This window comes from Motacilla alba, chromosome 3 (genome assembly GCF_015832195.1).
Source record: "Motacilla alba alba isolate MOTALB_02 chromosome 3, Motacilla_alba_V1.0_pri, whole genome shotgun sequence".
NCBI lineage: Eukaryota > Metazoa > Chordata > Aves > Passeriformes > Motacillidae > Motacilla > Motacilla alba.
In genome coordinates, this window is record NC_052018.1 from 87,287,139 (window position 1) to 87,313,651 (window position 26,513).

The window sequence follows — 26,513 nt, forward strand, 5'->3', positions numbered from 1 at the left end:
AGTAAGCTGTGCTGCAGCTTGGTTCTGCTGTAGGTCTGGGTTACTTCCTGCCACTGTCACTTTCTCTGCTGAGACATGTCATTTTGTCTTGTTTGGGTCCTGAAGTAATCAGGACTGGGGGGACTCAGGTTGTTTGAAGAAGTTAAAATACTAAAACTGTAATGAGAAAAAAAACTTTGGTTTAGTCAGCTTTAAAAACTGACTCCAGATTTTGACATGGTCAGATCCCTGTGGGTGTTTCCAGCTGGAACGTTTTGCTAGCAGGAGGTTCAATCACAGCTTCTTCCTTTGGCAGCAAGGAGAACCTGACTGGACTCTCTTAGGACACAGCTGATAAGCAATACCAACACTGTCATAACTAAGGAAAAAAAAAATCTTTCAAGAGTTTGAGTTTTTGACTAATTGTAAACAGTTTAGTGTTTGTGTATGCCTTGGGGTTGCTTTCCTGTATTTGGAGATGACTGAAATAGTAGGAGGAAAAGAATTAAGTGTAACATTTGAGGCAAATGCTCTATTTTCAATCTCATACTTAAAAAGGAATTGGAATTTAAAGTCCTTGGCAAAGTATACAGAACTTATTCTGTGAGTTTTAATCAATATGCAACATATAAGAGAGCTGTGCAAAATGAAACATGTTGTGTTTTTAGGATAAACAGAATGAGGTTTGATGAATCTTGTGACTGGATCATATTGTTGTTCTTGCTTTCTCTGAAAAATGTATGTTGTTTCTAACAACCCTTGCCCTGGCTCTGTTCCAATCTCTTATAAAAACAGTCTTTTTCCAAAAGTGAAGACTGCTTTGTGACTAGAATAGCCAGATTTTAACCTGTTACTTAAAAAAAACCAAACTAAACAAAAAAAAGCTTTATTACGTTAGAGGGAGAAATTGAGTAATGCTGTTCTTAACTGTGCATTTATTGGATGATAATTCTTTTCTGAATGTATAACTTCGAACAGGATAGGCAGATTGTTTGAGAGTAAAAAATATAAATAATATTAGTGACTGCATTAACAGCTGGTTTAAGTTCAGGTGACTGACACATTCTGCAGATGTAGTGCCAGGAAACAAAATGTGATGCAAATATTGACCCTGCTGACAGCATGCTGAATGATGACATTATAATTCTATCACATATATTCTCTGTTGTTAGCATCACTTTGATTTCATTTTAACTTGACATTTAGCTTTCTCTCTTTTTAAAAAGTAAAGTCAGAATAAACATGAAAGCATTTGATTTGTTAAAATGTGTCTTTCTAATTTCTACGTGGAAACATTTGCTTTGGCAGTCAAGGTACCAGATACTATAATATTTCACTTGCAATCTTTATTATTAGCTTTGTTGTTCAATGATATGTCAGGCCTGGTATGTCACAGGAGCAGTAAGGCTGAGGAATATAAATTGGTACTATGTCCTGGAGTCATTTTAAACCATTGTATTTAACATATGTGACATGTCTGAGTTAGCTAGTGATTGAATTAAAGTTCATGATTGACACAGAATGCTCTGTTGTGACAGTGCTCAGGGCCTGCTACATACAGCAACATGTGTAGTCATACAGGAATGTCAGCTTTGAGCGAGTCTCTTTTTTTTGGTATTTTTCTACTTTAAAATACTTTGGAAGGAAAAATGAAATCTAAAGATGTGCATTTTATTTGCTTCTGAGTATTACTTTATTTCTAAAATCTGCTGATCATTGAGTTTTCATACTATTAAGGTGAATGTTCAGTGTCTCCATAGTGAGATTAGACTAGGAGCTATCCACCAGAATCCTCCAAGATGCACCACTTGTGTTGTGATTCTTGTTTTAAATGTAGAGTCATAGTCTTCCATTTAACATTAAACTCTGTGTACAGGTAGCATGTATGCAACCAAATTTAGCTTTAGATCACGGCTGTGGAGTTAAGTACACAAGACTCTGTCAGAAGTACATGCATATGGTTTGAAGCAGGAGTGTTACTGTAAAGAGTGAGTGTTTACATCTTTTTCTGCTGTTTGTGAATTAGGCATGAATAACTGAACTCATTCTCTTTCAAATTAAGCTAGCACCTTTGAGTCACAAGTTGTGATTCATAATTTAAAATTTGGATTAATAATGGCAAGAAAAATGGAATCTGAAGCATAGAAATAATTTTTTCTGTTTCTGAGGTCTAGTTCTGATTGGAATCACTCTTTGATTAATTTCTTGAGTTTTAATTTGAGTTATTTAGTAAGATTATTCCACCACCAAAATACATGCTGTCTTGTATTATAAGTGTGTTTAAGATTAAACTGGATCCTAAGATTGCAGACTCCAGGAAAAATGTATTATTTGTTATGCCATGGCACGATTTAATCTGTGTTTAAATCGTGGATGTTATCTGTACATGCTAGTACTTTGTGAACTGATTTACTGTACCACCATCCTGATTTGCTACAGAATGTCAAGCAAGTGCGTACACAAATGTTGATAAGTTTATCTTTTGGATATTTTGTGTGTCATCTGTCTCTGCCATTTATGTTTGCACTCAGATTCTGGCCATCAACCGAGGGGAAAATCTGAAGATCCTGACAGTGAAGGTCAACATTCCTGACGGGGTGAAGAATGAATTCTGTTGGTGGTGTGTCAATGAAAGGTCTGCATGGATACATATTCTTACAGAAATCTTTTTTTTCTATAGACAGCTGCATACTGAAGTGTTTCTCGTATGTCTTGTTACATTAAGAGAACAAATTAAACAAATATTTATTAGATTAGATTAAATTAGCAAGTGGATAATTCTTACTCTGTATTTCCAACTGCTGTAGCATTATGCTGAAAAGATCATGCCTTGGGCTATATTTGCAAGTTATGGCACCATTCTTCAAGCAATTGAATTTTTTTTTAAACGTATGCAAAGGCTGGTGAAATGTGAATATATTTTCAAATTGTAATATGCATCACATCCAGTAGCCTTTACTGAAAGAACTTTGTAGAATCTGATAGAGTATACTCCAAACTTCAAGAAATACCATCGTATGCCCGATTGCAATGATTAAATAGGGCTATGTAAGATTTTAGGTCAGTGAAGTACATAACTTCAAGTTTCACAAATGTGAAGAATTACATGTTTAAAAAGAACTTAATGGATTTAACAGACATAAATGTAACTGCTTTTAGTGCATAGCTCTCACATTGTGTGAACCATCTCTTGCATTTTGATCTCTGTTTAAGTTAGAAAACTGGTCTGTAAAAATGAGATTCTTTTATTTCTTAGTGATTTGTTCATGTAAATTGTCTGGGTTTTTTAAGCCTGTAGTGAGATGTTTAGTGTTGCATAATTTTCAAGGTCTTTTGCAAAAGTTTAGGTTAACGATATGCGTTTTGTGCAATATCTCTGTCAGACAGTTTTTTTCCCTGGAAACTGTACCTTGATGTCCTCTGCTGGAGAATATTATGATCCAAACAGTGCATCTTCCTTGCGTGTATAAAAAAAATGACTGTCTTTCTCAGTAGTTTAAAATATTGGGCATTGTTCTGGTGGTGTCTTAGAAACTCCTTCCTTTGCATCCTAGAAATGAATAACCAAAAGGAGGGAAGAAAAATAGGAAGAATTGCACCTTTTAATGTAAAAAACTGAATACAGTGATACTGCTTTAGCATGTATTTCTTTTTCACAATAAGTCCAAGAAAGGGATGTGGTAAAAATGTTCCTTTTCACTGTAGAAATTTAATAGGGCTGTTTCCCTCTGAAAGGGAAGAATAGGGCTCTGAAAGTATTGAAGTATTTTTTGGCCAGATACTGTTACTCTTAGATTGTATTATGCTAAGTAACCTTTTTTGTGTCCAGGAAAGTATCAGGAGTCACAAACACACCTGCTTCTTTCTGCTTTTAGTACCTGTAACAGCATTTCTGTGCTCCCTTCAAGCTGTATATTCTGTAAGCAGAACATAGCTGTCAGTCTTGCTTTTATTGCATCTGTGACAGAATTTGGAAGCACTGAGGACCATAGATTATAGAACAGCTTGTCACTGCTACACAAATAAAAGTGGGATGTAAATTGAGATATTTTTGGTTGGTTACCCTTTTGTGAGTCATTCTGGGATAAGAAGAATATTGACCTTGGAAGTGAATACTCACTAATATTTAGCACTCATAAGGCTATGTATGCTTATGGCTTTTTACTATTTAAGGAATCTTTTCCACCATTATAAAACTTCTAAAGGAATGGTTTTAGTCTTGGTGCATTAACATCGAGGACAGATTCTGATATTCCTCCTTAGATTGACAACTGTGTTATCAAACTGACAAATAGTAAATGTGTAATCTGCCCTGCAAGCTTTGAAAGGGTTGTCCAGGGGTGGAATTTGCATTATTTTCATTGCATTGATTTGCTGGTTAGAGCAGAAGGTTAATAACTTCTTTTGAGTCAATGGTTTCAAAACTTTGCAAAGGTATTAATTAATTTGCTAGAGATCACATACACAATCAGTTGCAGAACCAGAAATGCCAGCTTGCTATAGAATTTGGCCAGTATTTTAGCCATAAAACAGTATCACCTACTGCCTGGTGGATTAGTAGCAAATATTCTGAACTGTTTGTGTTCTTCTGAGACCCATTTTTTAGCATTAAGTGCTCCTGCAGCTGAAAGTGAATTTGGAAGACTAGAGTTCCTTCTTGCATTGAGCTCTGTGTAGATGGTGTGTAAGAATATTGTACATTTTTTTGCAAGTTCAGAATGCTTATTAGCCTGTGTAAGTGTCTGGTTCCTTGCAATTTGAGTTTGTGTAGAAAACTTGGGAATATCCTTATGACTGGCCCTATGGATTGTATTTTTCCCCAGAAAATGGCACCTCTGTGGTTTGACAGTGAACCTACTTCCATTAACACTAGAACTCTACTGGTCCCAAAGACTTTGTTGTGAAATTTAACACAGAAAAATGATCAATGAGAGAGCCAGAGAGGGGCTGCTTAGCTGGCTTTGAGTGTAGAAACAATGTGGAGTTGTTCCCAAGTGAGATGGGGTGAGAGTTTGTTCCCAAGTGGAATTGCAGCCTTGAAAATGAAATTTGATGTTTGATGATGTTTTTTCAGTTTTCAGTCAAATATCTCAGATCCTGTGTAAAGCCCATCATACAGGCCTTAAAGGCTTGCTTTGTCTGTGGTTACTAACTCGGTACATATTTTATTTAATGTCTTGGAGGAACACAAAGCTCTGCTGTTTGTCTTTCAGGTCTAAAAGCCTAGCTGGGCTATTCCTGGAACAGTTATTCATCAGTACTGGTGGTTCTTAACATGGACTCTTTTAATTCTGTTTATGTGTAGTTCCACCCTCTGGTGTCTCAATAGTTTAAGCCATTTATGTTTGTTGTGGTCCCTGTTGTGAGCACTAGGATGTGGAGAGCTGATGATCAGAGTAAGATGATATGATTTGTATGGAGCTTTTTTAAAATTTGGCTTCAAAAGCTAGATCTTGATTAAATAATCAAGAAAAATCTGTTCTTAGAGGGAGGCTTAACTAGGCTGTGATGATCTTTAAAAATATACATGCATTATTTTGCTTTGCTTTTTGCAGCAACGTGGATTTTTCTCTTCTCTCAAGAAGTATTGAAATTATTAAACTCTAGTATTTGCTATGATTGAACTTGCTGTTTGAATGTTTTCTCATTTGTAGCAACTTCTAACAGAATGTTGCCTAAATTTTTACTTGTGTACAGGCAGGTAGTATAAGTATCTGTTGTGATAACCTATTTACAGAGGAAAAGTTTGTTAACTGGTTTTAATGGATGGAAGAGAGGGGGAAAACAGCTGCCAGGTTTCCAAATTCATTCTTATTTGTGCTGAGGATGTTTTCTGGGGTAGAAAACAACATACTTGCAACATACTTGCACCTGTGAAACCTTCATATTTATAGAATGTGCTGGCAATAAGAGAATTTCAAGCCTTTCTCAGTTTTATATAGATATAGAAAGAGTCTCTAGTTACAAATAAGTGTGATAGAGCTATTTGCAAAAACTTTTGGCAAAGTGATGAGGTCATGTGGCTAAGCACTGAATTACAACCTTGAATGTTGTAAAGCTGAATGGTGAGCTTAATGCTGCTCCTGTGTCTCTCTGCTCAATGCAGGGTTGACTGCATCGCACATTTCTCAGCTATTATATGCACAGACACTTAAAAATGCTGTTTCAGGAAGTTGCAGATCCCCTTAGACAACTGAAAAGATGTCTGAGTAGGAGCAATTTTGAATTCTCAGTATTTATGAGTGGCTGCAAGCAAGCAAGATCAAAAGTAAATTTCAGTTCTGTTTTTGCTGCAGCTGGACACATTATGACCATAATTCTAGCATGTTTCATTTTTAAAAAAAAAAAAACAAGCCATCCAAACAAAACTTGCAGGGGTTTTTTAAAATCTGTATGGCTATCACCCATTACAGTTTGGGACCCAGTCATATTAAATAATACACTAAGTGAAGAAAACTCTGAGTGTTATCAACATTTTTTTAAATTAATAAATAAAATAATAATAAATAAAAGTTAATAATAAAAAACAGGGGGACTTCAATAGAAAATGTCAGTAGTATTTGTTTCTGTTTGAATATAATATATCTGGTTGCTTCTCCTTCACCTCGATCTCTTCTCACAGGGTGGACAATCTCAATGAGTCAGTTCTGCTTGTTCAAGGACTCACACACACACACATGCACTCCAACCCACATCCCCCATACCCTCCTTCATGGAACTTTGCCCTCAACAAAAAGAGCAATTGATTAAATATCTAGGAAGCTTTAAGAGTGAGGTGTATTTGACAGCAAAATTTGAAGTACTTCTTGTTGTAGTTATATAGTTACCATGCAGTCTACCCAGAGAGGAGTTCAAGGCTTCGAAGAGTTTGGCTCGGAAGAAGTTGGAAAACAGTCTTGTTTTTGTTTGGTCTTGTTTATTTAATTTTCCCTTTTCCTGTACTATTATTTACACTTCAAATATATTAATAGCAGGTAAAATAGAAAAACAATTTGTACGTTTTTTGGCTTTTGTGGTATAAGAACTGCTGCAAAATTAGTAGGAATTCATTTAGAAGTTGAATAGAGATACTCAATGCGTTCCAAATGAAATTTGAATTGTGTTTCCTTTATTGGCATTAGTTTGGCTCCTTAATCTCCATCTGTGCATAGTTGCCTTTTTTCAGTAATTCAGTCACAGAGGATGTCTAGTCATTTTTTTCTAATGTATTGAGAAATAGCAAACAATGCAACCCTAAAGGTAATATGGAACCAAGTTCTTTGTTCAGTTATAATAAGCTTTGACTTCTCAAAGTAGAGAATGGTTTTTTAAAACATAAACCATAATTGTATTCTAATACCTAATAAAAGATAAGCCTGTTCCTTGTGTGGTATTAGAAATATGAGCAAATTCTCATTCCTTTCGTATTTGACTCATGATTTATTTGCCTAATTATTGTAGTAATTCTGGAGTTTATAGGATTTAACAATGTGGAAGCTTTTCTGGAAAATTCCTTTTTTTTCTAGCCGTTTGCATGTGTTCTTAAAATATCTATTATTTTTCTTCCAATCTTTTGCAGATGGAGACCAAAACAATTTTTAAAACCAGAATTTATGAGGCTACTACGGAGTTCTGTAGAGGATGCATATAAACGCCTTATATATCCTCTTCTCTGTAGGGAATTCAGGTAAGCCTGGAATAAATCTGTATTTTCATATTACTGATTTTTTTTTTAGCATTCCCTCCCCAATGTTTTGTTAGACTGTTATTTATCTATTTGAAAATATCAGCATGTTTCTAATCCTCTGTGCTTACAGAAGAAATGAACTATATAGTCTTGGTTCTATAGATTTAATTTCTGACCCTATCCAGTTTAGGCTACAGTAGAGAAATTATCTTTCTGTGAAGACATTTTACATGCTTACATGCTAGATACTTGTACATTTATCTAATAAAGTACAATTTAGAACTATGTTATCATGATAGTTTTATCTTTATTCTTGTAGTAGCATAAACCATGATGTCACTGAATGTTTCAAACATCTCTTTGTGTCACAGCAATGGTACTGTCAGTGACTCTGTTCTGACTCACTCTCTTTTACTGTCTAATAGAACTCAGCAAAGTACTGTTAGGGTTGGAAGCACCCCTCGTGTTTGCCAGCTGCATTTTGTGGCAAATGAATTGGTTACAATGTTAGTCTGATATTATTTTGTGAGTATTGTGATGTCTCTAGAGAAGTCAGTAGACTTATCACTGGTGATGCTGTAGTAATGATGCCATTGTATATCATGTCCCTTGTTAAGATCTGTAATATTATTCCAAATTTAAAGGAAATTTAAAACTTAGTATCGAATTAGCATGAATTAAATAGGGTAGTATAAGAGTTTACCACATAGTGGAAATTACTGAATATGTCCATTTAAGAGTGTTATCTTCGAATGGCTGACAGTACTTATAGTGTGATTGTTCAATACCAGAGAAGCTCCTCAAAACATAGCATGCTTCATTCTGGCAAGGTTATCTGATACATGACCTAAATGTTAATTCTTTTTTTGAGGTAGCTCAAAATGAAATTTATCCAAGAGGCCCTGTTTCTTGGACCAGAGATGTTGAAATTACTTGTATCAAAATTACATGCTATCTAGTACCTAAAATCAGCAACCGCATTTGTGAAATGTTTCTTCTGGACTTTGCTGGGTGTTCTTTTGTGCTTGAATTGGAACTGTTTTCTTGACACCTTTTCATGAACATCATTGCAAGAATGATCTGTGTTCTACCTCTCTGAAAAAAGCCGTCAGCTCAAGATTTTAACAACATATATTTTCGGTGGATTTTGAGCTTCTTCACTGCAGTATGTTGCGTTTGCTTATTGCTTTGCAAGCAAGATTGCTTCACCTCTTTTGATTAGTGAGTCTGGTTTTTTGTTACTTACAATTTCAGAGATTTCTAAAAATACTGAGTTCACTTATTGTTTTGTGACCACAATACATGGAGCTACTCTAGGGGAGACATTGTGTCTATTGTGGTCAAAATGGTGAACATCTCATGGTGGAGAGTTCAGTTGTTGGCCTCTGTCACATGGGAGTTGGCCTCTGTCACATGGGAGTGAAAATAGTTGTCATTCCTAGCCATCTCTACAATCAAACTCTTTAAAAATAAAGAAAAAATACCTACTTTTTAGTGGGGTTTGGTTTTAAGACAACTAAGCAACCTGACATATAGGGGTGCTTCAAGGCTCTTTTATTGTGTTTTTATTCAGTGGTTTGTACCACAGGACTATTGTGGCCTGTGTTGTGTGTAACACTTTAAGGACTGCTAGAGCAGTAGGTTGGTGAAGGTTTTCTGTTCTATTAATCAAAAGGGGAAAAAACCAAACATCCTTCCCTACTACTTATTGGATGTAGCTCACAAGTAATCAATGAGAAGAAAACCAAGTGTGCTGCTGATTCCTATAGGGATGTCTACTTAGGTTTTACTCTTTATGATAATGTTGCATGATTGGTGGAGTTTGGATAGGAAAATCTGTAACCTTTCCTATAGAGAGGAACTCAAAGCACCTGACAGTTTTCTGGTCCCTGACCACTTAACCCTTATCCTCCTCCTATTTTTTTTCCGGACACACCAGGACCTGTTTTTTCCGACTCTTGCAAAGGGCTGCTAAAGTATTCAATACCTCCTTTTAGCATTAATATTTCCAACCCACCTCCTGCTGTTCTTTTTTCTTTTTATTATCATTAAATGTTGGAACAGAAAGTTTCCAAGAATATATTGAAATTGCTGGTGCTTCCAGTGATCAGAAGGAGAATGAAACTTGCCAGCAAGACGATTGCCTTATTTATTGTTTAATTTCCTTTCTTCCATTCTGTCAGATATCATTTCTTGTATCTGGTATAGTAATGTCCACTGTTGCTTTTGGCTCTTTGAAATACATTTTATCTTCTTGCAGTACTAGATGGAATGATTCCGTCAGGGTTTCATGCAAGTGATGTGGCATGGGCGTACTTTTTAATGGATAATCCTTTCATTATTTTCCATGCTTTCTTGCGAAGAGTGCTTTTTTTGCTCCTCTGTCTTCAGGGAGACAAACATTTCTCTGTATATCCTGTTTCACACCTGAAGCTAGTTTGCAGATATTTTTCCACAGAAATTATTGCATCTCAGACTGTAATTGGGAGTGTGGAATTTTAAATCTCAGTTTAAAAACTGAATCTTATGACATTGAAACTAATAGATTATGATTAGGTTATTTGCTTTTATTGCAGTACACCTGTTAGTGATATACAGTCTGAGTGCTTTGTAGACTTCAAGGGAGGGCTTAGTGTCCTGACTTGATTGATATTTTTTTATCAAGTAGGAACTGAAGAGTTTTGATGTTAATTTGATTTTTTTTTTCCAAATAGCCATTTTTCTGGTGTTTGGAGGGGAGGACTACTCTCTGCCTTTTGTCTCAGCCATATTAATGAGAACTGTTGTAAATTGGAAAAGCATAAAGCTGGACATCTTGCCATTTGGATGAAGCCAGTAATACACTGAAAAAGAGAGATATTATATTGTTTTGGGTAGCCTGATGGGGTTTTTTTCCAAAGGATCAAATGATTATACCAGGCTTGAAATTAAGGGCCACTGCTTCGAACAATAGATCATGTAATTGATACAAGTGTTGAGTAAGAGACAGAGAAAAAAAGAGATGTCTATATTTGAGATTTAAAAACACAGGATATTACATAATAGAGAGGACATTCCCTCTACACACCTGGCAATTTCAGTAACATTTCCTGTTGCTGTAAAAGTTGCTGTATGTCCATGCCAATTTTAAACATGATTTCCGTAAGGCTGACATAACTAATAGCATGTGTTTAGGGGCAATTTTAATTCCTACACGAGTCTCCCTTCTTAGATGTACTGACAGGAATTTGCAGTGTGGGAGGACTTGGCCTTGTGGCAGCTGGGACCCTGTATCCTTGGGATAGGTGGAAAGATGGAACTTGGCCTGTCTTTGTACAAAGCCTTTGGTCCAGGGGCATGCTATTCCCTTGTCTACAAGCCACTTTTAACCTTCACTTGCGTACATGGGTGACTGGTTGATTCTCTGTTATGTGTATTTAGAAGATCCATACTTCTTTTGAGGCTGAGGTATTTGCTTTTGTTTTCTCTGGTCTCTCATAAGTGGCATCTAATTGTTCTGTCTCTGGACTCACCCTAGAAGCAGCTTGATTTGTGGTTTAGATTCTTTTTTTTAATTAGAGAAGGGAGAAAGGGGAGAAGGATGCTGTAAAACTGGATGATCAAGAAATGGGATGGAAACTGAAATGCAGTGGAAAATGAGTGTAAAATTACACTTTCAAGGAGAAGTAGTTATATTTTCATAAGTAAAGCTATTAGCTCTGAGGTAATAGTTCAGAGGGACTGCCACAGGAGAGGGACTTGGGAACCGTGGAAGGCAGCTCCACATGAATGTTAAGTGCTCAGAAGATGAGATTATTTAGTTAAGGAATAAAGACCAAGAATCATTGACTTATTTAGCCTGTGTTTGGAATATTGTTGTCCATTTTGGTCCACTCACATAGGGAGGGGGTGGAAAGTAGGAAAACAATTCACTGGAACTGGAAAATGCCCAGTGAAGGGGAATGAGGAATGAAATAATTTCTCTGGAAAGAAAAAAAATGGCTCTACTGTGACTTCAGCTTGGAAAAGGGAGGACTTAGAGATAAATGATGTGTGAAGAGTGGAACAAGGTTTCTAGGGATAAATTTTTATTCCCCTCCAGTATAAGGCTTAGGGGAGCATAATAAAAACAATCAGTTTCCAACTGAAAGGTGGCAGCTATTTACACAGTTTGTGATGGACCTGCAAAACTCACTGCCAACACACTCTGTGGATGAAAGAAATGTATCTGTCTTCAGGAGGAGGTTGGATAGTTGAGCAAGAGCTGTATTATGAGCTAGTAAAGAGACAAGTCCTGTCAAGCCCAGGAAATACTCTGGAAGCAGTTGTAGGCTAGGACAAGATTATGGGACAGATGCTAGGGCTGCTCTGTTAGCTGCTTAGGCAACTGCTTGGAGACAGACTTGGAGACAGAATATTGGAATAGAGGGACAATTTTCCAATTTACCAGAACTGATGCAGCCATTCACACATTTAGTGGTGATACAGAGTGTATGCTCTTTGCTGAGGGCACATTTGAACTGCTAAGGAGCCTTGTAATTCATGGATGCCCTTCACCATCTCACTTCGAATTGTGTCTGTGATAATCTCATCTACCTGATACAGAAACAAAGAACACATGGATAAAAGGGAGCCTTTTGATGTTGCACACTTCCCTAGGCAGTGTTCCATCAGTACTGTGTGAAAGAGGATCTAGACCTCTCTCTGGACTACTTTACAAATGAGAGATGATGAGGATTTATTAGTTCTTTCTGTACCACTGTGGGATGAGGCAGGGCTGAGCTGGTTGACTGGTTGGATCCTGGGCAAATTCAAGTCAGGCTTTTGAGTTCTTTCAAAACCAAAAACTGCTCAGAGCACCTTCATACTCCATCATGTCAAATAGCCCTTATGAGGGTTCTCTTTGAACTATTTGTAGTTGGCACTATTTGCGCCATGCATTGATTGACCTAAACAATTTGAGCAATTTTCCCTGTCCCATTCTGATAGAGTTAGCTAACTGTAATGCAGTTTTTTTCATTCTGTAGAAATAAACCAAGAAAGTTTTTTTTTTTTTTTTTTTTTTCAGTGATAGGTAAAAAGAAAAGGAGAATAAGGGCACTGGCTACCTTTAAATGAAGGCTTTACTGGATTGCATTTGACTCCCTCATTATTTGAGTTACTGACAATGTAATACATAGACAAGTGATAATGAGTACGTGCAAAAGAAAAAGAAATCAGAGAGGTGATGACTATTTTTGTAACCAGTACTTTTTTTGTTGTTGTTGTTGTTTGTTTTTTAAGTGCCATACCATGACGAAAATACTTGTCCTTGTCAGCCATTGTCTTGCTGGCCATATCTGACAAGTAAGACCTTGTGAATCTTTTACATCTTCACTCAACAAGACTAATTTGTTTCTTGTGACACTGCAGTAAATGTTTGTGCTTCAAGTCATCTAAGTCAATCCTTACTGCTCTACCTCACTTCTTTCTATTGAAAAACGTAACTTGGAAATGAAAAGGAACACTGTGGTCCCAGCAGCTTTGCAGTTTGTTCTGAGGAATCAGAATACCCTCCTAGAAAAAGCTCAAGTCTTCACACTTCTTTGATGCCTGTTAAATTAAGCAATCCAAAGACAAAATTAAATGCCTTAAGAGTCATGGTGTGTTAACAATTAATTGGAGGGACTCTTCTAGTTTCTCTCTGGTACCCTCAGTATAAACCACCATCCATTTTTCCTGGATTGTGATTTTTCTCTAGAACTGTGAAATTATGAATTTGATCTGTGCCTCCTTCAAATCCACTTTTCTTTACAATTAGTATCAGCTTTGAAAGGAGGCTGTTCTTTGCTCAAAATTATGAGTTGATGTTTTAATGGTAGTTGGTGGGTGGATGTTCTTACAAGTGTTTCTCTTGTACTTTTTATATTGACTGATTTTCTTAGAACAAGAATGAGATGATATATAGCTGATCCTTTTGAAAAAGGTATCAACAACTTGATTTGAGTTGTAACATTTAATTAAAGATGATGGAAACATGATTGGAAAAAGCCTTACAACTTTGGAACAACTCATAAGTGTATTTGAAAATTAATTGAAAGAAAATATATTTTGGATTGTTTTTTCCTTTTATTTCTATCCTTCTAAGATCCAAGTTGACATCTGATGCAGAAAAAGAGTCTGTGATGATGTTTGGGAGAAATCTCCGTCAGCTGCTTCTGACCAGCCCTGTGAGGGGCCGTGCTTTGATGGGAGTAGATCCTGGCTACAAACATGGCTGCAAGTTGGCAATTATTTCACCAACCAGTAAGTTTTAATTCCAGACATTTTTGGAAGGACTGATAAAAATACGTTCATTTAAAGTAAAGATAGTTTCAAACCTACTTTTTAATAAATTTTTTTTGTAAAGCTTTTAGTGCTTTCCACACATCCTGTTGTATAAATTCCTTTCTTCAGCTAGCTTAAGGTTACGTTTCTGGCACCTGGATTCCAGTGACTTCTTTGGTGTTATTACTGCTCTCTTAAATAGAATTTAAGACGCCTTCTGCCTTCCTGAATACAGGTTGAAATGATTGTGCCCCTCAGTAGTCAGCAAAGAGAACACCTGGCATTTTTATTGTTTAACAAAGAATTTGAATTTAAATACTTTGTATAATGTTGCTTTTTTCATGGTTAGTGTCTTGGACATCAGGACACTTTTTCAGCCCTTTTTGTTTAGCAGTGTGTGTGTTTAATGTAGGAGGTCAGAAACATTGTTTTTGCAAAACTTCTTAGTTCACATATAGAACAGAGCCATTCCACTTCATCCTAGGCTATTCAGGGGATACACACCTCTTTAGGTTTATGCAAAAACTATTTGTTTTCCTTTTATTTTGCTGTTGCTTTTTGCTTGAGACTATATCCACTCCAGAAGACTGTAAAGAAAGGTGTGTTCTTTAGAAGGCAGTAAAGGTTAGGTAAATGGTTGAGCTTTCATTGCACCATTAGCTGTCAGTACTGGTTAATACAGTTCTTTCCAAATGTGATCGATGGGATGATGACAAGTGCTAGCATTGAAATTCTAGAACTTGTGTACTGCAAGTCCTTAAACTTTCTAATTTTCATCACTCTTTACTGGATTTCTAAATTGTACTACATTAGAACAATAAATATTTTATAGTAAATTGCTCTTTTTCTCTGTGATATAATGCATTATATTTGCTAATAGTTTTAGATGTTCATTACTTAATATGTGGATGTGTCTGCAGGGAACTACAAAATGTATTAACTTGTTTTTCTTTTGCCAAAGCATTCTTGTCCTATGCCAACCAGACATTTCTTCTAAATGGATACAGAGATCAAAGGGAAAGATGGCTGATTAAGAAGCTTTCTTTGTGAACCATCAAATTAACTTCAGTAGTTCTGCAGGATATAGCTTTTGGACCTTTGTGGATTAATCAAATGACTTTGCCTTTTGTTCTAGGTCAGATACTCCATACTGATGTAGTTTACTTGCATTCTGGTCAAGGATTTCGTGAAGCTGAGAAGATAAAGAGGCTTCTGCTACAGTACAAGTATGCTAAAGAAACTTTCATTTATTGCTCTTTCTTACCAAACAAAATGAAAATCTTCACTGTAGAAATACTTGATTTTGATTGCAATAAGAATTCTACTGATTTAACTGGAGGTTTATTTTCTTTAGTTTAGTTCAGAGTTTGCTTTTTCTTTTGTGTTCATGCTTTTGCAGTACATATATGTTAGAAGCACATCAAATCAAGCCATGGTTATGAGTAAGGCTACGTGCTATAAATGTATCCCCATAAAACTGTTAATCCATTTATTTTTGGGAATAGAAATTAGCATTCAGCTAAGAGATAAGTTTAGCCTCCCTCTTCCCAGCCCCTGTAACCCCCAAATCATTCATCAGTCTTTCTCTGTTCCAAAAGCCACATTAGGTTTTGGTAGAGTTTTGTTAAGCAAAGGAAATCCTGCAGAGATAGCTCTCAAGATGTCATTGCAAATAGGGGCAGCATGATTAAAAGTTTGTGTCCAACTGTCTGTGGACAGACATCTGGTCTACTGAATCAGCTGCTGAATTACCCCAGCATACAGTCCAGTTTGTCTATAAGCATTAGATTGGCTTTAAACAAGGTGATTCGGTGGCTGACTGGCTGTGGTGTGGGCAGTCAGAGGGAATGACGTCGCAAGCTGTTGGAAACTATGATATTCCCATTAAGGAATTAAGACACTGATTCTTTTAACTTCTGCTCTTTTTCATGACTCATACCAGATGAGGGAAATATGAGGTTAAAGTGTTTAAGGACTATAAATAACATTCAATTTATTAATATGAAGTATCATTTTTGGATTTTCTGCTTATATTACCACTGTACAATCCCATTACAAATAAGTGAATATTTTGTACTCATCTCATGAACTGTCACATTGAAAACCTGTTAAACATGACATGATGCTTCTAGGAATGCTTTCTCATTACATCTGGGCCTTGTGTTACCTAAAATTAGATGTATTGATCACAGTGGTGGATTGAATACTATGCATGAAAAGGTATAAAGGAATATTAGAGTAATTGTTTGGTTTTTTTTAACCCACACAAAGCTGCAGCACTGTTGTGATTGGCAATGGCACTGCCTGCAGAGAAACAGAAGCTTACTTTGCTGACTTAATTATGAAGAAATATTTTGCACCGCTGGATGTTGTTTACTGGTAAGATCCCTTGTCTGGGATATTATTCATTTGCTCAGCGTATTTTAATCTAACAGGTAATTTTAGATGTAATTTTTGAAGTATTTCTTTTTGCTGCCTTGTCTGTATTTGAGTCAGGCTTGACCCAACGTTCCAGCCAAAGAAAACTGGCTGTAGCTCTTTGAAGCATGACAGTAGTTATCCTGAGTCAGTAAGAGAGACTCACTGAAGCATTTTGTTTTTTCTTCCTGAGGTTCACTCTCTTGCTATTATCGTTGTAACAAAGTATGCGAATAGCAACACTAACAGCTAAGGGCCCGTTTGGCATTGTGTATCTATTTCTTGATAAATGAGGTTTAACTGCAGTGATAAAGCTCTGTTGTCTGACTGCAGTATGGAATGCTTGGTAATCCTATGGGAATTAAATGATCTGGAAATAAATACTGTGTTAATACCAAGTGGAGAGTAGTGAATATATTTATCCTTTTCAGACTTCTAATTTTATCCATTAGTTTGCTGAATTTGAACCAAAGTATTCTTCTGTTGGTTTGGATGGAAACTGTATTATATCATTTTCTTTTCTACCATGCAGTACTCCTCTCTTTTTTTTAATTCCCACCTTTATTGTTTTCTAAAGCATTTTTTGTGATTTACCTTGGATTATCTTTTGTGCCAAAATTTAGCAGCAGTATTTAATTTTCATTGTCTTAGCATACTGAAATAAGTTTTCCATATTTTTAAAGAAGGTTATGGCCTTTTGCTGTTCAAACTATTCTATACATTTAGAAGTGCCTTTTTTTCATAAATTAGGAAGTGGCCTTACAGATATGTTTAACAAATGTGTTATTTCTACTGACAGTGTGATTGCACTTCTTTTTTTCTAAGATTCCCCAGTAAATTTGTGCCAGATTCCATTCTTAAATCACTCTTTTATTCCAGAAGATGTAGTAAAGGTTTTCTAATTGTAATTGTTTGCGAAGGGAGGAGGCTATTCAAGCTTCTGAAAAATTAGGCATCCTCTTTACTGAGTCCCAACGCCAAAACAGTGAATGTTTTACAACTGTAGAGAGTTCAAAACACTTCATACTGTGTAGGTTTTGGCAAATCCTTAATTTCACTATTGTTTACGTAGTATAGCTTAAAAATACATTATTTTGCTATAAGCATTTCGTCTTAACTAGTGGTTTTGTTTATTTATTGATCATATACTAGTTTACAGAGAAATTATTTATATAATACTGTGATTGTTGTTTTTCTCACTGTTTACCTCTTCTGATTTAATATTTTCTCCCTCTTTACAGTTCAAGATGACAAAATTTTTAAAGTAATACTTAAGTTACCAAGTTCTTAGAACCAATAAAAGCTCTTGCATAATAGGAATTAGTATAAATGCTGTATGGCAGAAGTAAGGTTAACAAGTTTGTTGCTTTCTCTGGTAGTGACCAATAATTTTTTAACCTTTCACTTTCCCCAAAACTGGTATTTGTAGCAAAAATCTATAGCTGCAGTTGTTTAACTTGACATGCATTATCCTGAAAATTCGCATAATCAAAAATATTTTTCTTTATTTATGCTGTTAATGGTTTTGTTGTGTTCTTGACTCATATGGCAGAGAGCTAGTCCATACTTCAGAATTTGTGTGCAGAGCCATGAGGTTCTTCATGTTAAAGCAAAGTGGATTTTTTTGTACTTCATGCTATAGGTGATATCTGGGGCTCTTGAACTTTGTATACTGCTGCCTGTGTGTGAATTTATGTGAGTTTACAAGCAGGCTGCATTTGCAGTGCTTGTCTCTCTTCACATTTTGTCAGTCTGTAGGGAGTTTTTTCAGGTAAGGATCACGGTTCCCATATATCCCTTTCTGATAAACTGGTTTCATGTACATCTCATTACCTTATCCAGTGTTGGGGTTTCCAAGCCATGCTGCTGAACCCTGCAAGGCAGATACTTTTTCCTTTTTAGCTCTGGAAAGCATTAATCTCCTTGGTATTTCTTAGTAACAGAAAGGAATGATGAGTTCAGCCATCCAAGCCCCACTTGTGATGATCCAGTGAAATGCCTGGAATTTGTCAGTATGAGTTAGAAATGTGAAACTTGCTAAATGAGGAGCAATTAGTACAGTGTTACTGTTTGATCAAGAGGTGACAGTTGGTGTACATTGGGATAACTGCTATGCCTTTTGAGGGGAACTGTGAAAGGTGACCTGGAAGAATATGCTCTGCCGATCCTCTTCTTTTTAAATAGTTAAGTCCTCTAGAGTATGTGCTTTCAGATCACAAACAACTTTTCTGCTTCGATGTTCAGAGTATTCCCTAGATTAGCTTGTTTTCTCATGATAGGCTTTCTTTAAAAGTGTGAGACTTTGTTTATAGGTGGTGAATACATATCTCTCATCAGTTCTGTGGAAACCTGTGTATGCTTTTGGATGAAGTGATGCTTATTAGTTGTTTTACACTTAAAATCTACAAGAAATCATTTCAGCCATTGTTAGAACAGTTAATTCTGAAGGCCTGCTTCAGCAGGCTGCAGTTGTAAATAAAGAATGGATTTGCTAATCAATATAGTTTTTAAACTGTGGGGAAACAAAGAACCCTAAACAAAACAAAATGACCTAAACCCCCTAGAACAAAAAACCCCATGCAGTACTTGAGCTGTAGCAGAATGAGTCAGTTGCATCAGACATGATACCATTTCCCAAGCTTTCAGCTTTGCACAGGGATGCACTGAGCTGGATCAAGGTGGAAATCCTTGTCCAGAAAAACAGAGCTCAACTCATCGCTGTATGCAAGTTTTAGAGAATTACTAATTGCATCTGTGTTGAAACTTTTTTTCCTTAAAGGACTCCAAATGTAAAGGGGCTTGGCAGATGAGGTTGGACACTCACCATAAGCTGTTGTTCAGAAAGGTGATGGGGACTACAGACTTCAACTTCCTTGGGAAATATTAGCAATGGAGAATAGGGTCAGGAATGATTATAAAAAAATTAAATCTGTTCATACTTTTTTGTCCAGTACATCATATAGAGCTTGGAATCATGCATTTCCAGGGAAATGAGACAGTAATAAAAGATGTCATTTCAGAAAGGTGTGTGCAGTTGGTGCACACACAAATAATGAAGATTAAAGATAATATATGAAAAGCAAGTGATTAAAATAAAAAATACTTAACAATGGCAAATATGAACTGCATAGAATTTTACTGAAGTTTCCCAAAGAGAAGACAAATCAGTGAAGACAGTAGTAGGAAATGCCACATGATTTTTCATGTGGCTTTAAAACCTGTCTGGACTCAGCTTGACAGTTTTTGATTTAAAGCAAATATTTTCCACTATTTTTGTAACTAACATGCTTTCAGATAGCTACATCCAACTTAAATAACTACAGGACTTTCTTTTCCTTTTTTTTTAATGTAGTTTCCCTTTTAGAGCTGTGTTTATTGACTTAGATTAGGATTGGACTAGAGCCAGGGACAGTTGTATCTAGTCTTTGGGTTTTTTGTTACAAATCAGTTTTTGTTACAAGGTTCAATAAATATTTTTGATTATTTATGTTAGTTCTATTGTGAATTCTTGCCAAAGATACATTGTATTATAACCAAAACAGATGTTCTAGTTTAGACAAGTATATTTGTTTTAACAGGACCAGAAATGTAAATGAAACAACATTGTGTTCAGCATTAACATGGCAGATGATGAACTTTCAGGATTTCATTGGCCTTTTTGGATTAAATGAAAATCTTGAAAAAATATTTCAGGAATCTGTTTTTCTTTGATTGCTGTCAGTTTGAGGCATCTTGGAAATGAAAGCTATCTGAATGACAGGTGAACTATGCTAAAGCAGGACAAACTGCTCAATCTTTGTATTTGGCAAAATCAAATCACAATTTCTCTTTCAGCCTCAATGGTTTTATTGTCACAATACAAGCATTCTTACTGATCTGACTCTTATGTGCTTGCTGCATTAATGCACACTCAGAGTAAAGTATTTCAGCTTGTATTTAAAAGGAAGTTTGATAAGTGTCAGGAATTGTTAATTGTTTTCAACATGCAGCATAGAATGCAGCCAGGCAAGTGTATTTTTTGTTGTTGTTTAAGTGGGTTGGTGTTTAATTTCTGTCTACTTGGTTTTAAACTTGATGCAAAATCCTTTTCTGCCACTTACAGCAAAATCTTTTCTTACCCTCAAGTCTTTATAAGGAATGTAATCAATAATTTATTGCTGTTTAAGTTCAAACACTTCTGTACTGTGATGAATAAGGAAAAGTCTGCAATGTCTTGTAAAGTTCTCATTGGGTTTTCTTTAATGTTTGAATTATCTGCTTTAGAATACTTAAGAATGTTCTGCTAAGGTAGAATAGGACCATAATACCTTTTGAAGTTGGACCTTGGTGGCAAGAAAATGATTTAGAAATGTTTGTTCTATGGGATTTTAGGTCCGCTTGTATTTTATAGGTGTCTGCACGTGCTTTAAATATCCTTTTCAATTTAAATGTGTGTTTTATGTTGTTGAATATCTACATTATGCTCTCTCAGCTTTAACAAATGCCACTTTCAAGTTCCATGCCTCTACATTTCTAATGTTACACTAGCTTAATTCCCATTACTTTTCTGCTTCATAGCACTCGCAGTTTGAAAGGGACCTAACATTTGGGTTCACATTATGATAATTAGGTTTCAAAGCAGTGTGGGGGGATTAAGATGTCTGAAGTCTAGTTGCCGAATAAAGTTCAGAACTACTTGTAAAACTTGTTTGAGTGGTTAACAGAAGTGGTTTTATTTATTCAGTGCTCATGCAGCATTAATCCGTATTTCATCAGGTACCCACAGTGCTGTAACTCTAGATATGACCTTGGGACTTAATTTACCCCATCTCAGTTTTCCTTATTAATGTGCCATGAAAGAGGTACATGAAAGATAGCCAACTTCAAAGCACCTTTTCAAATAAAGTGGTTGATATGAATCCTCTGGTATTTAACACTGTCTGTCAAATGTTTCAGCTGGTTTGCATCCTTTTACAAGCTATTGCTTGCTGCATTAATGCAGTTGTTTCAAGTCTGTTGAGAGTATGAAGGGGGTAGGGATATGGGAAACTTTATTCCTATTTCTTTTTGATTGTGTTTCCTTTAAGCTGTTATTTTTGTCTGTTAAGCTATATAACTCTCTTGATGACACATTTATGTACACACACCTACACACCTTAGGTCATTAGTTGTCTGATCCAGAAGGTGGAAAGAAGTTTGGAAAGTTTTGGCTAAAGGAATACATATTCAGCGGAAACAATGCGCACATCTGAAATGAGCACTAAAGAACCTTTGTTCTGCTTTCGTCTCTTTCAAGCTCTAGTGGAGTCATGAGAAGTCCTAAACAGCAAAGAACTAGTTTGAGGAACAAAGAGGTTTAAAATGTTTGTGAAGAAGACATAGTCAATCAAAACATTCTAAATTATGTAGTGATTTCTAGCCAAGCTGTCTTTCCTCCCTTACTTGTAAGTTATGTTCTGTTGAGATTATTTACCACAGCTCATGCATACTTCAACAGAAAAATAATTTTGCATGTTCTTATATTTAGAGGAGACAGTCCTGTAAATTGGAACCTTACTCTGCATAGAGATGACTTCCTTCTACTACTCTTGGTAGTTCACAACTCGGGTAGTAATTTATCTGTTGTTCAGTACAACATGGACTGGAATGAGTGACTGCATTTAAAATAGGATCCAGTGCTTGTTCCTGGTGTATTCATAGACTGCTGTCTGTGTTGAGATGGACCCATACTGTATTCAAAGTGGGAAATTCAGAGGTAATCTTTGCCTTTGAAGCAAGGTTTCACCTCTGCCCCGACCATAGCTGCCTGTATCATCTCTAGCTGTGTTTTTCTGAGGGGAGGGCAGGGAATGGGTAAGTGGTGAAGTTGTGGTGGGGCAGGTGAAACAGGAGATGGTAACTTCTGGCTTGCATAGCATGAATTTGAAACTTTATGAAGCAAACTGTATAAAAGATATGCTTAATAACTATGGAGCTGTCTTTGATATTTCAGAGAAATAATTCATAATTTTCAGGATGAGAACAAGGACTAATTGGATGTATTTCAATGTACTTTAAGAGATTATTAATTTCTTTAAGTTCAGAAAAAGAGTAAGTTGCATATGGTGTCTAGATTTCAGCAATGTGTAAGCAGGGGGTCAGGAAGCAAATGTTGCTAGTGAAAGAGATCTGAATCTTAAGGAAAAGTCCATTTTTCCAGAACACTGGGATATGTCATTTGACTTGCGTCCAAGGGAATCTGTGGTAAAACAGTCTGGAGGGAGAGAGCAAAGTTTCGTGCAACTTCCCTTCTGTGTTTTCTCTTTCTAAGAGTTTATAAAAGTTATGCATTCTCAATATGTAAATCTCTTCAAGCCTTTAAGGGATACTAAATAAATAAAAGGAAGGGAAGATTTTAGAATGAAAAGCCAATCAATGTGTGACAACATGACTAAGGACAGTGATGCATTATCTTCATACTGATCTCAAATATACTTTTGCAAATCAGATAATTGCAGTGAGAAATTGAACATGATAAATTCTTTCCCTCCTTTGGTTTCTCACAGAGAAGCCATTTATATTTAGGTTTTCAAAATGAATTCTCTGTTTTCAATTTTATGTGCCCCACTGAGCAGTAATTTGAACACAGGCTGTTTTCTTAGAGATCTTTGTTATTTTCAGATTAATGAAACAACTTTTTTTTTAAGATAATCGGGTTGACTTCATCTGGTATTGCAGTACAACAGAAGTCAGGTGAAAAGAGAAAACCCTCCAAAAATATTTGCAAACACAAAACAAGAAGTTGCTGGAAAGGTAAAAGGGTTTTGAGAAACACCAGAGAAAGAAGGTGCAGTGAGCAAGAGCTACTATTTCTGCGTGGAGTGTGCCCACTCAGTTTTGGCATGTAGTATACATGTGTATTGCATGAAGTATATTTGTGGAGCAAAACTAGCAGTTTTCCTAAAACTCAGTTAAGACAAAATCAGATTTAGTCCTAATTTAAATGTACAGCACAAGACTAGTAAAACTTTACTGTGAGTGGGGGATTTAATCTTTTGGGTGTGTTTGACTTCATTAGTAGAAGTCTTTAAAACTATTATCACTTCATGTGTTGAGATGGTCGGTGTTTACAATGCCATCTCCTTTCTTAAGGGCTTTCTGTGTTAACAAATCCCTCTGGCCTAAATTCTCTTGTTCAAGGCTATTTCCAAAGCCCAGAAATAAAAAAGGTTTTAATAAATTTAAGGAAGGTGACTACATCTGAAGTTTCCTAGATTGCTCCAGTTAAACAAAGGAGAGCAACAAGGTTGGTGAAGGTCCTTGAGGGGAAGCTGTATGAGGAACAGCTGAGGTCGCTTGGTCTGTTCAGCCTGGCAGAGACTGAGGGGAGACCTCACTGCAGTTACAACTTCCTCATGAAGGGAAGAGGAGGGACAGGCACTGATGTCTTCACTCTCATGACCAGTGACAGGACTTGAGGAAATGGCCCAAAGCTGAGTTGGGAGGTTTAGGTTGGATATTGGGAAAAGGTTCTTCACCCAGAGGGTGTTTGGGCACTGGAACAGGCTCCCCAGGGAAGTGCTCACAGCACCAAACCTGACAGAGTTTGAGATCTGTTTGGACAATACTCTCAAGTACATGGTCACTCTTGGGGATGGTGCTATGCAGAGCTGGGAGTAGGACTTGATGATCCTTTCAGGTTCCTATCAACTCAGCTTATTCTGTGAAAGAAAAAGTTAATTTCTGTGTTTGATATTTCTGAGGAGGCAAGTTACATAACAGGACAAAATGAAGATTTTTCTTTCAGATTAAAGTGATTTAGATTATTGTTTAATGTACTTGCAGCTTTTGAGGTTTTTTATGTGCTCTTTGGTCAACACTGCAAGGTTTTTACCAGTTTAATGTAATAGAAAGCTCTTATTTAGCGGAACAAACATAACACGAGAAGATAATACAAAATGCTGGCTTCTCCCATAATTGCTGTATTTATTTGGTTCAACATCTTTTTTTCTCTCAACAGTTACCACATACCACACCACTTATCATTGCTGTTGACACACTCTTACCATGTTTGCAGTATCAGTAGAGGTACCAAAGGATAGAACTTTAAAATCATCCTGAAAGGCCGTGTGCAGGTCTCAGTACTGTGTGCCATCGTGTACTTCTTAGCAGGAGAAGCCAAGGATCCTTTTCTTAAGAGGTGTCTGAGTGGTTCCAGGGTCAAGAGATGGCTCAAGGAATGCAAGATGCTTGAGGAAGTGATGCAGAAAGAATGAGTGCAGTCAGGGAATAAGGGACATGGCACCTTCAAGGTGCTTCCTCTAGACAAACAGGCTGAAGTACTGCCTGTGGGAACTTAGTGCAGCTGTGACCTCATTTGAGCTGTGTGTTCCTTGCCTGTTCAGTGCAGCAGGTTATGTCAAGAGAAATTTCCCACTCCTGTTCCCTGATCATTTGTGAGCATGAATGGGTGGTGTTCAGTCCAAGCTTAAAATTGGGGTTTGGACTTCAGCTGAAAAATGCTACCTAATATTGCTTCTCAGGCTGAGTGTTGGAGAAGACTCCTCTAACAGCTTTACATAGGAGTTTTTTTTCCAACACTATGTTGATTAATTACTTTTTAATCAATCAAATTAATTTTTTAATTCCTTACTAATACATTTACTCTGGGTTTTTAAGCTAAATACCCTTGTTTCATGTATCTCCAGAGTGTGTTTGAAAATGCTGTCTATTCATCAGAAGGATGGAAAGTTAGAATTTGATCCATTAGTGTGAGGTCCCACATGAAGAAAATTAGTGCAACTTTATTAATCCAAGACTTAATTGTTCCAAACTTGCTTTTGGTACTGATACCAAACAAATAGAAAAGCTTAGGCTTTCAGGTAAGCTGCTGCAGCTTTTTAAGAGCTTCCAAAATAAGCATGCATGGTTCTGTAGTTTCAGGTGGCTTTTTTTTCTTTGAAGTAACGTGTGGTCAGCTGTAGTTTCTGTCGTAGTGGAAATGGAATGTAGCCAAATTTGGATGTTACCTGGTAGAACACATTGAGAGAAAGTGACTGAGCTGAATAGTGATCATTCTTTGATGTATTTTTGATTCGCAGATCATGAAAATTTATTGATGGCAGTGTAAAAAAAAAATCACTCCGAAATCACTCTAAGCCTACTTGCAGTGGGCTGTGCTCTTTCATGTCCTATTTTAATGTCTTGGAAGTAGCCTGTGAACCACAGGTTGAAAACCATTGGGCACCTGAAAATAACAGAAAGTACCAACTGTTTTAAACAGATGAAATCCTCCTTCTCATTTATATTTGCAGAGCTTTAATTATGGGAATTTAATGATGGGAAATTGGGGTGTGGTTCTTGTTACCCATGTGTGCATTTTAAGCTGCTGGTCTTCACCCATTGCCTGGATGAAATAGAATTGCTCCACACTAATATGGTATTGTCGTGCTAACAACAAAATCTTTGATACTGGAAGTGAATGTAAATTAAAATCATTAAAATGTTAATTTATGTTTTGTGTCAATATGGCCTTTCTAAAATAAATGATGCTTGTGGCAATTGGGATATTACTCTATTATCCTTCTTATACATAAGAGACATCAGAAGCACATTCGTGTGTTTTAAGTGACTGTGTCATGAAATAGCTGTTGGTAATTGGCAATTGGTACATTTTCACTAGTAAAGATTGAGAAACTTCGTTTAGGCTCCTTACTATGTAAAGAAGCTCCAACAGGAGTTATTTGTGAAATCCTGTCAGGAGTTAATTTAAATGGAAGCATGCAAATATAGTGTGATTAATAGTGAGAGCATCCAGATTGAAATTATATAAATATGAGATGATTTGTAATGTACTGAGTGTTATTGCACAGTCAGAGCTGGTTGTATATTTGGGTAGTGTTTTGTCTTCAAGTAGACATTCTGTAAGAAACTAATGGAGAAGTAAGCATTTTTCCATCTGTGTGTGTTTGCCAGTAATATGTTTTTACTTAAGCTGAGATTCTGCCAAACTTCATACCTATTCATTTGTAAAACCACATTTGCTGTTCTGCATTTTAGCTCTTACTGGGCATCCTTTATTGTTGTGAGATGTGATATATGGATTTACTTATTTGTTTAAAGTTACTGTGCTGTTATTTTTGATGCTGATAGCAGAAGCTTAGAATAGGCTTAGAAACATTACATTCAGCTGCCAAACATTAGATAT

The 26,513-nt window shown here is 36.3% G+C and overlaps 1 protein-coding gene across 3 annotated transcripts in view; it reads left to right on the forward strand.

Moving 5' to 3' along the window:
* Positions 1 to 26,513, forward strand: part of SRBD1 (S1 RNA binding domain 1) — a 125,262-nt gene that overhangs the window by 18,369 nt on the left and 80,380 nt on the right. For all 3 annotated transcript variants that reach the window (XM_038132569.1, XM_038132570.1, XM_038132571.1), the window contains exons 11-15: positions 2,511 to 2,614; positions 7,538 to 7,645; positions 13,752 to 13,909; positions 15,066 to 15,156; positions 16,202 to 16,309. In XM_038132569.1, the coding sequence (XP_037988497.1) occupies positions 2,511 to 2,614; positions 7,538 to 7,645; positions 13,752 to 13,909; positions 15,066 to 15,156; positions 16,202 to 16,309 (569 nt within the window). The remainder of the gene's footprint in view (positions 1 to 2,510; positions 2,615 to 7,537; positions 7,646 to 13,751; positions 13,910 to 15,065; positions 15,157 to 16,201; positions 16,310 to 26,513) is intronic.